Here is a 16,109-nt window from a genome sequence, read left to right on the forward strand (position 1 = left end):
GTTGAAATAAACATTGAACTTGAAGTTACCGCTTGTTCCAGGGTGTAATAAACATAGCCATACTGTTTGTTAATAAAAGGTGCCGCCAAAGACTCACCATTTCACCAATTTCTTAATACTAACCTAGTTACTGTATGAAATTAAAGTTTTGTTTGACAAGACTTTTGTCATTAAGCTAGCCATTTCTTTCATGTGTTCGATATGCACTATTGCGTCTTATTTGAGTAGTTGCGTCCTGAGGCGGAGTATTTTCGGTTGGGTGAAGGCGACATAGGTACACATTCAGTGCGGGTCTAAGTTGCTGACGATTCTTTCTGCGTAGAACAAATGAGAGTACACAATATTAACGTGTATGGTAAATGGTGTTAGAATGGCCCCCTTCTTCACACTTTTTCTCTGAAGAGAGTGAGGTAAAAAAAATCATTGTTAGAACAGAAGTGGTGGTGGTTATTTGTTGTTAGAGACAAGCCGGTTGCTAACTATCTGGAGAACTGATCGATCAACGGCGAGCTTACACTTGTTCAGCCGAGTTGTTCTCCTTTTCTGCACAATATTTCGACGTCCGGCCTAGTCGTCTTTTTCAGGTTTTGCGAGTATGTACTCCTTGCTTGTACTCCAGACAGACTGTGAAATGTTGTGCAGAAAATCGAAACAGCCCAGCTGCATATCCGGGAACCAACTATTAAATCACCCCGAGAAAACCTGATAGATGACAGCAGATCGATCATCGTGGCGTACAACGTGGTTATCACAGATACACTGCTGGGTGGAGGGAGGTCCCACTCGTTCGCCCTAGAGCTATTTTGTCCAGGACATTTGCAGTGAAAAACAGAAAAATCGCATCTGACTGATAGTTTCTGGTCCATTTTTAAATCACTTTCAGTTGCATCTCAAAGGATGTCTCAAATACTTGAAGTCAGTTGCTATGTATATTTTACGCTTACGTTTATAATTTTTAAAACAGCAGTAGAAATCCATGGTTTTCATTCTTTCTTGGTTTGAATCTGTGTGTTATCAGTGAGAACCTGATGCAAAATTGCTTCGGATGTGACCTGAATTGCTGCAGACACAGCTTCGGTGTGTCGTCCACATTCACCAACCAAGCGATACCATCGAGCCAACGTTTCTTTGATCGCTAAATGATGTAAAATATTAATTGCCGCATCCATAGACACAACTACATGTCCGAAGATGAGCAGCAATCTTGTGGACTTTTTCAGTAATTTCTTCGGTAGACATACCTGCTGGTCGTAGTCAGCGATCCTCATGTGGGTGCCTAGCTATGTTGAAGTTCGTGGAAAAAAGATCTAAATGTTTCCTGTGGCAAATTTCACAATAAGCAGAATAAAGTATAGCTTTCATCCCGTCACACATTTTTCCATCTAAAAGCAAAATTTCAGTTTCAGCGAAAATCACGGAACCAGTCATCCAGGCGACTGCCATGTCTTTTCAGACTGCGCGACATGTACATTTTGGCAGCTTCGCAAGGTGATATGAAGCCACCTGTCGTACTATAAGAATACACGGATTTGACAAATGACACCGTAAAGTAGTTTATATGTCCGACGAACACCACAAGTAAACAATTATTACAGTTTCCTTGACGTTCTGGACATAAGTTACGAGGCCGGAAAAATCAAACAATGGAAAATCGGGGATGGAATGTAACAATGTAATGAAAAGGAAAGTTGCTACTCGCCGTATAGCGGAGATGCTGAGTCACATACAGCGCGCGCGCAAGTGCAACTCGCACGCACGACTGCAGTCTCAGGCAGCCGAAATAAGTTGTGCCTATCTGCGACTCAGCATCTCCGCTGTATGGTGATAGGCCAGAAAAAGTTTGGTTTGTTTTGTTTCGGAGGCTCTGAAGCGATTTCACTTCTCCCTGATGGGGTATTAATCGTCGAAGTTGGTAGTCTCGAAGATCTGATTATCTTTTGTCCCCGCGTAACCTATTTTCGATGGGTCATTTTGCATGTAATTTTTTCTTGTACTGAAGAAATCCAGAAAACACATTTGTGTACTGGTATTTAGAAACATGACAAAATCAGAAAAACAATTTCACAATAACCCATTGCCGAAAACGAAACGTTATACACTAGACATTGATACATTAGTAGCAGTGCGTACAGGTAAAATATTCTCGTTATACTCACTAACAAAATACCTATCACCAGTTTTTATTAATTGCCCCCTCAGGTACTATAGCCAGTAAAATGGCCAATGACTATGAATAATCGCTGCTGTGCGTGCTCGCGCTCGTGTGTGTGTGTGTGTGTGTGTGTGTTTTCGGAACCGTTTAAGGTATCGTAATTGTTTCCACCCACATGCATTGTGAGAAAGTCCTCACTGCACGTCGTCTCGTCAATTTCGAAATTTCGGTAGCAATATACAGACCTGTTGACATTACTATACTTCCATTTGAAAGGCGAAGTTAAGCTGCTAATATTGTAGTTCTGAAAGAGGGAAATTCAATGGCGTTTCACTCTTCATAATCAGAGTTGTAGTTTCGGAGACGTTATAACATTTACAACTTAGAATTTATCTATTTCGAGCGTTAAATCCGCTACTGCATTGTGCGGCAGTTACTGTTGTTATACGGAATTGTCACTTCAGGCTGCTGGGGCACTCCATATTGACGCAGCTTCAGAGTATATACTTATAAAAGCTGAGCAGTGTAAAAAATATTAATTTGAAACTGATACTAATCACACTTTCTCCGCGTGACTGGACTGACACGGCAACTGGAAGGCAAAGAACGTAGCATCCAAGGCTCATTCCTTAATTAACTACGGTAACAATTCTGCTTTCATATCTGCCAGAGCCGTGGTGGAGAAAGGGGAAAAAGTATGGACACAGTCTGTTGATATACTTCTGAACGTACAACTGGACTGTTCTCTTAGTGTTCCTTTTGCATTCTCCGTTAAGTAGTAACATATCTAGGTTTTCTTGATTTGTAAAATACACGTGAACGACACATGCAGAATGAAACCCACATCACCTCTGTGCTCCTTTTATACCGGTATCGCAGCTGTGCAATGCTTTTTACTTCATAACCGGCGAACTTCTGTGTAAACAGCAGTCGATTTCATGTTCAAAACAGTTAAATCCTAAGTTCTAGATATAGTAATTATTCGGAAAGTATGATAGGTATTATTAAAAAAAAACACTGAGTCACAGGCCTATAAACAAAAATTTGTACCTTTATTTCAAAACTACTACCAAGCACTATTGAGGAACTTGTTTTCTGTGACACAAGGCGGTGATTGGCTCTTGGAAAATTACTGGGACTGCGTTGTGGCCTATTTCCGAACTGGCTCCTTGACATCGTCGTCAGAGATGAATCGTTTGCCTCTCAAAACCCTCTTTAGTTCGCCAGAAATGGGGAGATCGCAGGGAGACAGGGTGACTGGATATGTCATTCGAATGTTAGTAAGATCTCCCTTAAGTGTTATTGCTGTTCATGTGAGCTGCCGCGGTGCAAGAAGCCGACAAAAAGGGTCCCTTTTGGTTAGAAAAGAAAGTGAGCAATAACTTGTTCCGCACTTGTGTGGACGGCTTTAGATTTCTCGTGTGGCGGCGACCCTGCATGCTTCCACTGGAGACCTTGTCGTTTTGGCTCGGATTCGAATTAACACCATGTCTCGTTTCCAGCAGCCACCCGTGACAGGAACTCATACCCCCCACTCCCATCCCCACCCCATCCGTGGCCTAGCGCTTTATATGTTAAAGATCTAATAGTATTCGACACGCCCCCGCTATTGGCTGAAGCCAGTAAGGCACCCATTAGGCAACACATTTTGCGAAATTTCAGTCTGTCCTTAATGATGATAACACTTCCGGTGCTCAGTCCAGTCTCTGTGAGAGTGGATGCTTGAATAATGAGGGCGTCCACCTGCTGGACTATGGCATCGGTAATATGGTATGTTGTTCCCGTCCGTGCATCATTGGCTAACATTCTTTCCTGAGCGCGTGTGGCACGACTGGGCCGTTGCAACAGCTGTACAGGACTCGCAGAACACTTAGGCCTCTCCTCGGTGTTTCCGTTTCCCAAATTTCTTCCGCTGTCAAGAAAAGCAATAATCCCATTCGTTCTTCTATTGAACCATCCATTTCATCGTTTTCAGCACGACTGACAAGGATATCAACGGAAGTCTGAGTTTTCTAACCTTTAGTATGTATAGTATATGAAGTTCAGAACTGAAATATCAATCCCGAAAGCAGTTCGATGCAACTCTCGAGAAAATTGAGTTTAAAGTCTTCAGATGCCCCTATAGCAATGTCTGTTTAACAACAGGGAGAGTGGCTCTGCGGTAAAGTGCTAGCACGTCTTATGGGCAGTCTGGGTTGAACTTCCCACTATGACAATTTTTTAAAGAAAGGTGCACGTTCTACGAGAATTTTCGTGAAGGTTAAAATACATAAAGATGAAAAAATTTAATGTTTTTTAAATTTCAAAGATCTTTATTAGCAATTGTTGTAAAAATGTAATTAAAAACTAGTAATTAAGAATCTATGTTCGAAATGAAAATTGAATTTTTGTGTGTGAAATGTAATTAGAAAAATATGCATTTTTCATAGCTGTTACAATTACATATCTGCTAATAAGCATATATTTAATGGACTTCATCGTTAAGTGACGCAGGTATTCGAACTGAACAAAAGAAGACCAAAAGAGCGAAACGAGACTTGAACCAGGGATCGTCCATTACCAGTCTAGAGTGCTACCGATTTTTTCCATCTTTATACGTGTTTTACGCTTCACGGAAATGCACATGGAACATGTCCCTCTGTGTAAAATTTGCGTTGGCCAGGAATTGAACACTGATCACTCACATGTTAGGCAAGTTCTCTACCACAGAGTTACAGTGCCAGTCGACAAATCGATCTTAGTTTAGACTACTTAAGAACTCTGAAAACTTCAAATCGATTCTCTCGAGAATTATGGAGGGTTGCATCGAACCGCTTTGACACACTGATACTTCAGTTCTAAACTTCACGTAACATAAACATAAAAAAATTACAAAAATCTTGTTTCCTTGTGGTCACATTGTGAGTGAGTGCTCTGTCGTAACGTGGGTGTTAGCGCGCGTGTTCCTCTAGCGCCAAGTTTGGGACGTCAGCGCTCTTATGGGGGACTGCTCCTTGTTCCGAAGCCAATGACATGACGATCCTGTCAGCGGTTTCTACTTCACAGCCTCCGGCTTCATTCTTTCTGATGAACGGGCCTTATCTTAATCGGGTTTTGAAAAACGAAACTTCGTTAAATTACTCTTCCAGGACTAAGACACTTACTGCAGAAATTACTGTAGTACTATTTTAAAATGTTGATACAGATGTCTGTAATTAATGTAGCTATGAAAAGTAACTGTACGTCATTTAGTGAGGACTTTCTCGCAATTCATCTGCGTTAGAACAGAATTACGATCACTTAAATGATTCCAGCAATATTTGACATGAACAGCTTGGCTGAATCGCCCTGTATACAGGATGAATCACTTAAAACTTGCACCGCAAATATTGCGAAAATGGAAACTATTGGTTTGCGGTTTTCATTGAATGATTGGTAGTCAGGGGTTCGTGTTGTTAATCAACAGAAGGTAATAATACTTAGAAACTGCATTTTTTGTGCAAACATACCATTTTTAAGTAGAAAATGCCTTTGACATTGGTGGTGGTGATGGTGATAGAGACATGAGCGGAGAAAATCTCCGACCCAGCCGGGAATCGAACTTGGGCCCCTTGGCCTGAAACTCCGTCGCTCTGACCACTAAGCTATCGGGGCGGACACAGTGCACTGAAGGAACACACAAGCACCCTGTAAGCAAACATAACACTATCGCACCTAATAATTACGCATATTGAATGGCAGAAGCGAGTGTTGTCGGTATGGAAACTTTTAAAAATAAGATATCTCGCAAACGACTCGTACTAGAATCCTGCAACAAGCACCACTGCATTCTAATTTACACTACTTTTAATTTGTTAGTATCAATTGGCATTGTTCCATTTGAAAAGGTTTGTGTTTACATAGAAAATACGGTTTCTAAATATTATTACTCTCTGTTTACTGGCGAACAGTACTAGCCTCTGACTACCAAGTCATTCTGTGGAAAACGCACTTCAATAGCACTTTCCATTTTCGCAATACTTGCGGTGCAAGTTTTAGGCGATGAACCCTGTATAGAAAATTACTGAACCGTCCTCTTTATAAATGTACTACTACTACTACTACTACTACTACTACTAGACTATTGCATGTGGGCACGATCTTGCAAAATCTCTGGAGCTAGGTGCTGAGGTGTTAAGGGTAGTGAGCAGTGTTGCACGTGAGCTGAGCTGAGCTGTGCAGGCGCTGATTGGCGGCCGCCCCTCCCTGGCAGGGGTCCAGCCGCCTCCAGGTCCAGCGCCGGACAGCGCTCTCCAGTCTGCACTTGTCTGACATGCGGCTCCTTTATTCTGTCCTCAGACTCGTCTTCGGAACGCTGTACCCGGCCTATGCATCCTACAAAGCCGTCCGCACCAAGAACGTCAGGGAATATGTGAGTATACCCTTTACTTCATTACTAGCTTTGACAGAGTTAGCAGGTATACGCAGTTTACTGGGTCGCACTAATATCGTCACAGCGATCGTACCCGGCCTGCATTACCTATTGCAACAAACGACCATATTTCTGTGTTGGACAGTTCGAGAACTGAGAATTTCTCGATTCCAACGTATTCTGTTTTCGAGAGAACCGACGTAGAGTATTCGAATACCATATAGGAGTAAAAGACCTCCCGTTTTACTTTGCTGATCGCCTCGAGTCGACAGCACTCTACTTCAGAACGAGTTGTTGGTTCTCGCGAAAGTCCTCTGTTCTCGGATGCATATTTCTGTGTTTATTACTCTAAGAAATATACCAACCAGCCACTTTTTATATTTCTTTATTTATGCCAAGACGCGTTTCGGGCTTCCACCAATCCTCAGTCGGCGTAGCATATTTATAACTTCAACACAATCCTTTTATCGACCTATTTTGAAAGCAGCAGCAGCTGCTGCTGCTGCTGCTGCAAGACAAAGATACACAAACTGAACGCGGGTGAAAGCTCGATACTCGTCTTGGCATAAACAAAGCTGTACAAAAGTGGCCGGTTCCTGTGTTTCTTCAAGAAATTCAGTCCACTCCCACAGAGCTCAACCGCCATTAACATAGTTGCATCAAAGTTTTTATTTCCAGCTGCCTGTTGTACGGCAGTTCCGAGCACACACTTATAAATAATAAGATGCATTGGTTACGCATTTAAAGAAAATTTTGGATCATGCGAAACTTTATTTGCATTAATACAGAATTTCACTGAAAATTTTCATAAATTTCAAGAACTGTTATAAAAACACAAGGATATACAATATTTTAGAAAAAGTTGCGTAATTTTTAATTTAGCCTCTGTTCAACAAGGAAAAATCATGTTTATTTTCCTTAAAAATAAATGTCTCACAAAATGTACAAAGGCGTGCTAGATACCGAAAACTGATGGCTGCGTGGCTGAAGTGTACAGCGGCCCTATCAGTTAAACTGTACTCCTTAAACTTCTGGGTTCTCCGATACGTTTCATTCATTTTTATTCTCGAGAACAGATATCTGGACTATGAGGCCGTAGTTTCTCGAGGTGGCTATATTGAATAAATGCACGGAGCTCTTGCCGCGCTAGATTTCAGTCTCGAGCTCCGACGCTATCGTCAGGAGATTATATTTCTGTAGGTAGTTAAGTACTTTAGTTGGCTAATTTATTTCATGGCGCCGTCACGAAGTCATGGAACTTCCATATGCTACCGGCGATTATGCCGATGTCTTTGACTGAACAACTCTGGTAGCGATGCTGATCTCGTTAGATGGTGGAAGACTCAATTGATTTGTCTATTGTCTTTTAGCATCGAATGCGCGGACTTTGTGACGTCTCCACGACATTAAACGACCAACAAAAATACCCAATGGCCTATTGAAAACTTACCTCCTGAGATGACGATGGAGGAAGTCGTCGAAAACTCGAGACTGACGAACCTGACGTAGCAAGAACTGCATGGAGCAATTATTCAAGACCTACAGATTCTCTGAAGTTTCCAATTCTGCTCGTCACTGAAGTACGAGGTTTGCTCATTAAGACTGTCAGCGGTTCCCTCATCTAAACCAGCATAGCAATCACCCTGTTTTAGCATTAGCTGCAAAAGGTTAGCAGCAACAGAAGAATTAGACGCTTGTTTACGGAGGACTAATCTACTGCAAATAGCAAAATTCGACAGAAGGGGCGGTAGCGGAAGCAGAAACCGCTGTGGCTCGAGGCGGCAGCCAGGCGCGTGGCGCTGGCGCGTGGCTAGTGTTTTAAATAGCACCTGTCCGTCGCGCGGGAGCTTCTCTGACGATGGCCTGCGGGTAATAGTTATCTGCGTCACAATGATTCTAGGATCTACGTGGCTGAACACCAAATACAAGATCTAATTTATCTGTGATTATCGATTTTCTTTGTTAGAAGTTTAGATGATTTTTAACGTTAACTGAAGACCGTCTATAAAATGTTTCAACTCTCAAATTATTAAGCTGTTGAGTTCATAATTGAATCTTAGAATCTCGTCCCAAACATAACGTGATTTATATCGATCACTGTCAGTGTTTCGTGCTCTCGATTGTACATTTACAGTAATGATTGTATATTCACGTTTTAGTCGTGTTAGTTTATGCTGACAATGATTCACGTTTTAGTCGTGTTAGTTTATGCTGACAATGGCACACATTTTTCTCTGCTAATACTTTACTTTCCTTCCAACATACTTGCTTCGAAGTGTTAGCAGTTTTCGGCTAAATGACAGCAAAACCAACTAGTACTACGAACAGCCCAACTGATATGTTCCCTTTATACATTTTTCTCACAAGAAACTGGATATATTAACCTGTTTGTGCACGCTCAGATCGTATCAACAATTCTCTGAATTATGCTCTTAAAATGCCACCAAATCCCTGTCGTACCGAGCTAGCTGGCGAATACTCGTATTCTGGAGGAGCGGCTTCAGATTTGCTTCCGACGGTTCTCTGTGAGATCTTAAATTCACATCAAACAAATGACGGGGTCGTAGCTTAACCGTTGCAATACCAGCGTGGGGAGCGAAGGGTACTTTATGCCCACCTTTCGAAAAGTTTTTATCTAGTCAGTTATTTTATATTTTAAAATTTTGAAAAAAGTGTTTAAAGATTTTAATGCATTCTGTTTCCAGATTCCAATTATGGTTAACCCCAGCATGCCTCAGTAGTAGATGTCACTTCCCCCAGTGAAAGTCGTATTCGGTATTTTCAGATTCAGGGCCTTTCTTACACATCAGTATCCCCTTCAAAAGTATATCGAGAGTAAAAGTCAAAAACAGTGTACGAAATTTGCATTTAAAAATTTTTTTTGCAGTGGTCATAAAGTCGGTAGTCTTCATGATTAAAACTGCGTTGATAATGCTAAGAATGTGCTAAAAAATAAGTTGTTGGACCCTACTTACCACCACATCCGTACCTCTTTAAAAGGCACGTTATTAATATAATTAAATAACATTTAAAGAATTTTTAAAATATTTTTTAGAGTAAGCACAAAGTACCCCCCCCCCCCCCCCCCCCCGTCCTTTCCGCTTGGTAATGCACGTTATGGAAAATATCTTGGTATTGCTGGGGTTAAGCGAAATCCAGGCATTTATCCGCAAATTGACGTCGATGGGACCGCTATCCAATCGTTTTCCCCTACCATCGCATGGCAGCGTCGTATTGTCGTACGTGATGGGGGGAATCTTTGTTGATTAAGTCTTCGCATATCTTACGGTGTTCACTGCAGAAGATTCGTACCGGGGTTCCTCCTTTTCATGGTTACACGAACGCTGTAACGAGCATTGCAGAGATTTGTGAATCACTCAGTAGAGTTAAAGACGCCATACCTGAGGAACGCCGATTCGACGTAGGTTATGCGAAAGGATTGGTTCACCTCATAGTATCAGTTCACCGCAGATTACTGTAACAACGAAGCTACTCAAACTATTAGAACAAAATGGTATAGATCTAGGGACAGCGCATAACTACAGGCATACACCGCTGTGTTTTAAGCCCCTCAGGAAAATAGCGGGTAGGTCGGGGAAGAATGCCAGTGTGCACTCGGTGTGCTTGCCGGGGGGTCTCGTCCGTAATGTGGAGGAGGCCCTTCCGGCAGCTATTGAACGCACTGGGTGTGACCGGCTGCAGATAGTAGCACATGTCGGAACGAATGACGCCTGCCGCTTGGGTTCTGAGGCCATCCTTGGTTCCTTCCGGCGGCTGGCTGATTTGGTGAAGACAACCAGCATCGCATGCGGAGTGCAAGCTGAGCTTAATATCTGCAGCATAGTGCCCAGAGTCGATCGCGGTCCTCTGGTTTGGAGCCGTGTGGAGGGTCTAAACCAGAGGCTCAGACGACTCTGCGACTATAATGGTTGCAAATTCATCGACCTCCGTTATTGGGTGGAGAACTGTAGGGCCCCCCTAGACAGGTCAGGCGTGCACTACACACCGGAAGCAGCTACTAGGGTAGCAGAGTACGTGTGGCGTGCACACGGGGTTTTTTTAGGTTAGAGGGACCCCCCCTTGGGCGAAACGATAAAATACCTGACGGCTTACCAGAGAGGACATTATCATCGTTGATAAAGAACGTCCGTCCTCAGAGACCAAAAACAGGAAAAGTTAACGTAATATTGGTAAACTGCAGGAGTATCCAGGGCAAGGTTCCTGAATTAGTATCTCTTATTGAAGGAAATAGTGCGCATATAGTATTAGGAACGGAAAGTTGGTTAAAACCGGAAGTGAACAGTAACGAAATCCTAGACACAGAATGGAATATATACCGCAAGGATAGGATAAACGCCAATGGTGGAGGAGTATTTATAGCAGTAAAGAATTCAATAATATCCAGTGAAGTTATTACCGAATGCGAATGTGAAATAATCTGGGTTAAGCTAAGTATCAAAGGTGGGTCAGATATGATAGTCGGATGCTTCTATAGACCACCTGCATCAGCAACCGTAGTAGTTGAGCGCCTCAGAGAGAACCTGCAGAACGTCGTGAAGAAGTTTCGTGATCATACTATTGTAATAGGGGGAGACTTCAATCTACCAGGTATAGAATGGGATAGTCACACAATCAGAACTGGAGCCAGGGACAGAGACTCTTGTGACATTATCCTGACTGCCTTGTCCGAGAATTACTTCGAGCAGATAGTTAGAGAACCAACTCGTGAAGCTAACGTTTTAGACCTCATAGCAACAAATAGACCGGAACTTTTCGACTCCGTGAATGTAGAAGAGGGTATCAGTGATCATAAGTCAGTGGTTGCATCAATGACTACAAGTGTAATAAGAAATGCCAAGAAAGGAAGGAAAATATATTTGCTTAACAAGAGTGATAGGGCACAAATCGCAGAATATCTGAGTGACCACCATCAAACGTTCATTTCTGAGGAAGAGGATGTGGAACAAAAATGGAAAAAATTCAGAAACATCGTCCAGTACGCCTTAGATAAGTTCGTACCGACTAAGGTCCAAAGCGAGGGGAAAGATCCACCGTGGTATAACAATCATGTACGAAAGGTACTACGGAAACAAAGAAAGCTTCATCATAGGTTTAAGAGTAGTCGAATCATAGCTGATAAGGAAAAGCTGAACGAAGCGAAAAAGAGCGTAAAGAGAGCAATGAGAGAAGCATTCAACGAATTCGAACATAAAACATTGGCAAACAATCTAAACAAGAACCCTAAAAAGTTTTGGTCATATGTAAAATCGGTAAGCGGATCTAAATCCCCTATTCAGTCACTCGTTGACCACGATGGCACCGAAACAGAGGACGACCGAAGAAAGGCAGAAATACTGAATTCAGTGTTCCGAAACTGTTTCACTGCGGAAAATCGTAACACGGTCCCTGACTTCAGCCGTCGCACGGACGCCAAAATGGAAAATATTGAAATAAACGATATCGGAATTGAAAAACAACTGCTATCACTTAGTAGCGGAAAAGCATCCGGACCAGACGAGATACCCTTAAGATTCTACAGTGATTATGCTAAAGAACTTGCCCCCTTTCTATCAGCAATTTATCGTAGATCGCTGGAAGAACGTAAAGTACCTAGCGACTGGAAGAAAGCGCAGGTCGTTCCCATTTTCAAGAAGGGTCATAAATCAGATGCGAATAATTATAGGCCTATTTCGCTTACGTCAATCTGTTGTAGAGTAATGGAACATGTTTTGTGTTCTCGTATTATGACGTTCTTAGATAATACAAATCTCCTTCATCATAACCAACATGGATTCCGCAAACAGAGATCATGTGAAACTCAGCTCGCCCTATTTGCCCAAGAAATTCACAGTGCCGTAGACACTGGCGAGCAGATTGATGCCGTATTCCTGGACTTCAGGAAGGCATTTGATACGGTTCCGCACTTACGTTTAATGAAAAAAATACGAGCTTACGGAATATCGGACCAGGTTTGTGATTGGATTCAGGATTTCCTAGAAGAAAGAACACAACATGTCATTCTTAACGGTTCAAAATCTGCAGATGTAGAGGTAATTTCGGGAGTACCGCAAGGAAGCGTGATAGGACCTTTATTGTTTACAATATACATAAATGACTTAGTTGACAACATCGGTAGCTCCGTGAGGCTATTTGCAGATGACACGGTTGTCTACAAGAAAGTAGCAACATCAGAAGACTCGTACGTACTCCAGGAAGACCTGCAGAGGATTAATGCATGGTGCGACAGCTGGCAGCTTTCCCTAAACGTAGATAAATGTAATATAATGCGCATACATAGGGGCAGAAATCCATTCCAGTACGATTATGCCATAGGTGGTAAATCATTGGAAGCGGTAACGACCGTAAAATACTTAGGAGTTACTATCCGGAGCGATCTGAAGTGGAATGATCACATAAAACAAATAGTGGGAAAAGCAGGCGCCAGGTTGAGATTCATAGGAAGAATTCTAAGAAAATGTGACTCATCGACGAAAGAAGTAGCTTACAAAACGCTTGTTCGTCCGATTCTTGAGTATTGCTCATCAGTATGGGACCCTTACCAGGTTGGATTAATAGAAGAGATAGACATGATCCAGCGAAAAGCAGCGCGATTCGTCATGGGGACATTTAGTCAGCGCGAGAGCGTTACGGAGATGCTGAACAAGCTCCAGTGGCGGACACTTCAAGAAAGGCGTTACGCAATACGGAGAGGTTTATTATCGAAATTACGAGAGAGCACATTCCGGGAAGAGATGGGCAACATATTACTACCGCCCACATATATCTCGCGTAATGATCACAACGAAAAGATCCGAGAAATTAGAGCAAATACGGAGACTTACAAGCAGTCGTTCTTCCCACGCACAATTCGTGAATGGAACAGGGAAGGGGGGATCAGATAGTGGTACAATAAGTACCCTCCGCCACACACCGTAAGGTGGCTCGCGGAGTATAGATGTAGATGTAGATGTAGATGCTCTCGGATTATCACATCTCTGGGGATCGCAAACGGCATAGGTAGAAGGTGGTTTAAGTAGAAATGCCAACAGCACTTGTGTATCAGAAAGCGCACTGGGTCCCTTGACTTATGGGGTGTACGATAATGTTCCGAACTGTTGCTTGGTGAAAAACTCTAAGCTCACGGGCCAACAGGCCAGATTTGCGACTAGGTCGAAGATAACTACATATGTCCTATAAAGACACAGATATGATAGTATCCACGGATACAAATACCAGACTGAGATAATAGGTATAATTCTCAGGAAATTTAATTCATCCACGAATAAGTTAACTTCCCGGTGGCCCATTCGTAAGAGTTGCCCTTCGGTCTGGGAACTTCACGGGCATAATTAATAGAAGAGGCAGAAAAAGTAGAAAGGAAAAGCTGCGCGGGAGTGCCATTAAGATAGAGCTTCAGGGTAGACGTTAAATGAGAGGCTTTGTACTAAACGGAATAATTTAATATAAAAGTTAGGAAAGCGCACGTTCCAAGAAGCGTCAAGCAACATATCACATTCGTCCAAGCATATCTCACGAACTTAGTAAGATTGTAAAACGGAAAAATTCAAGCTCATATGGAAATGTACCGACAATCATCCTCCGCGTGTAGTATTTTCGAATGGAACATAAACGCCAGGAAGTGATGATGGTGGTTAACTCTGTATTTCATGCTCCACACCTTAAGGTGTGTTGAGCTGTTAAACTGTATACAGAGCTATTACAGATGATTGAAACGATTTCATAAATTCACTGTAGCTCCATTCATTGACATATGGTCACGACACACTACAGATACGTAGAAAAACTCAGTTTTGTTCGGCTGAAGCCGCATTTCAGGTTTCTGCCGCCAGAGCGCTCGCGAGCGCAGTGAGACAAAATGGCGACAGGAGCCGAGAAAGCGTATGTCGGGCTTGAAATGCACTCACATCAGTCAGTCATAACAGTGCAACGACACTTCAGGACGAAGTTCAACAAAGATCCACCAACTGCTAACTCCATTCGGCGATGGTATGCGCAGTTTAAAGCTTCTGGGTGCCTCTGTAAGGGGAAATCAACGGGTCGGCCTGCAGTGAGCGAAGAAACGGTTGAACGCGTGCGGGCATAGTGATGTGAAAGATTCAGTGTTTAAACCTCCTCTACCAAGAAACGTGCCAGAACTGCGAGCTCGCATCAACGATGCTTTCGAACTCATTGGTGGGGACATGCTGCGCCGAGTGTGGGAGGAACTTGATAATCGGCTTGATGTCTGCCGAATCACTAAAGGGGCACATATCGAACATTTGTGAATGCCTAAAAAAACTTTTTGAGTTTTTGTATGTGTGTGCAAAGCATTGTGAAAATATCTCAAATAATAAATTTATTGTAGAGCTGTGAAATCGCTTCAGTCATTTGTAATAACCCTGTATGTAAGAAATTTGAATATCCATTTCTCTTCTTCAGTCACGGCTATTGCCCCTCTCTGCCGCCTCTATTGTGACGTGTGTTCAGTTCCATATTCCCAAGTGCTTCTTGTTAATTCTGTTCTTTTCGTAACCTTCATTAACTTTAGCAAATTATTGGTTCTATACTGCTGGAAAAGATATGATACCCTCAGGGATTGTGTACAGTGGCACCAGGGTATTATATGTGCGTACAGAGGGTTTGTAGTGTTGTTGATTTGTCGCTGTATTTTGACTTTACACGCTGTAACTGTGGCGAGTTTAGAGAACATTGTTTGCAACATTCATTTTAGGCCACAACCATGCCGCATCGGCGAGTACGTGCTCCTGTTGGACAGCTTCAGCCATTTGAACGGGGTCGTTTTGTGAAACTGCGGGAAGCTGAGTGGACGTAATGATGGAATGCTCCGCATGTCGGCCACAGTGTATCGGTGCTGCGTCGCTGCTTTGAGCAGTGGTCTGTGCAACATATTCGCAATTATGGGCCAGCTTCTGGACGTCCGCGTAGTACTGACGTACTTCGAGATGGACGAATTATGCGAGCAGCGGTAATTGACCGAACATCATACGGGGACGGAATGCGGGCACAAGTTGCACCTGCTGTGTCAGGCAATGTTGAGAACGGTCTGCTTGCAGCACGATTACGATCACTACTGCCGCTGGCCAGGCTACCGCTGACACCATACCCCTACCAAGTATAGCTCGCAACAGACTTTTAAAGACTTCGATATAAAGAGTTTGGTTTACTGTTTGACCTAGAGGAACATACTGATGCTGAGCTAACCCTTTATTATCAGAGACTGCGATCGATATTGTCTCCATGCTCGAAGGTTGTCGTTTGATTTATTTCGAGACCGGTGATTCAGGACCCCGCCATTCAGCGCTTGTGACTTTTCTTGTGAGGGCCATACTGTTAGCACCAACTTTCATCCTCAGCAATGATCTTCGACAGAAATGTGGAATCACATCTGGCTCTTATCTAGTAGTTCAGCAGAAATTCTTCGTCTTTACTCTTTTTGTTTGTCTGTTAGCGTGTGTGGGACGAGCTCTGCACTACATTTCCGTTTCCCTAAATCTTTGCGTAAAATCTTGAGCTTATTCAAATTAACCCTTTCAGACCCGATACGCA

At 42.8% G+C, this 16,109-nt stretch overlaps 1 protein-coding gene across 4 annotated transcripts in view; it reads left to right on the forward strand.

The window, feature by feature from the left end:
- LOC126092109 (uncharacterized) overlaps positions 1-16,109 on the forward strand; it is a 280,658-nt gene that overhangs the window by 123,557 nt on the left and 140,992 nt on the right. For all 4 annotated transcript variants that reach the window (XM_049907543.1, XM_049907544.1, XM_049907542.1 and 1 more), the window contains one exon: positions 6,470-6,542. In XM_049907543.1, the coding sequence (XP_049763500.1) occupies positions 6,470-6,542 (73 nt within the window). The remainder of the gene's footprint in view (positions 1-6,469; positions 6,543-16,109) is intronic.

Source organism: Schistocerca cancellata, chromosome 7 (assembly GCF_023864275.1).
Source record: "Schistocerca cancellata isolate TAMUIC-IGC-003103 chromosome 7, iqSchCanc2.1, whole genome shotgun sequence".
In the NCBI taxonomy this organism is placed as follows: Eukaryota; Metazoa; Arthropoda; class Insecta; order Orthoptera; family Acrididae; genus Schistocerca; species Schistocerca cancellata.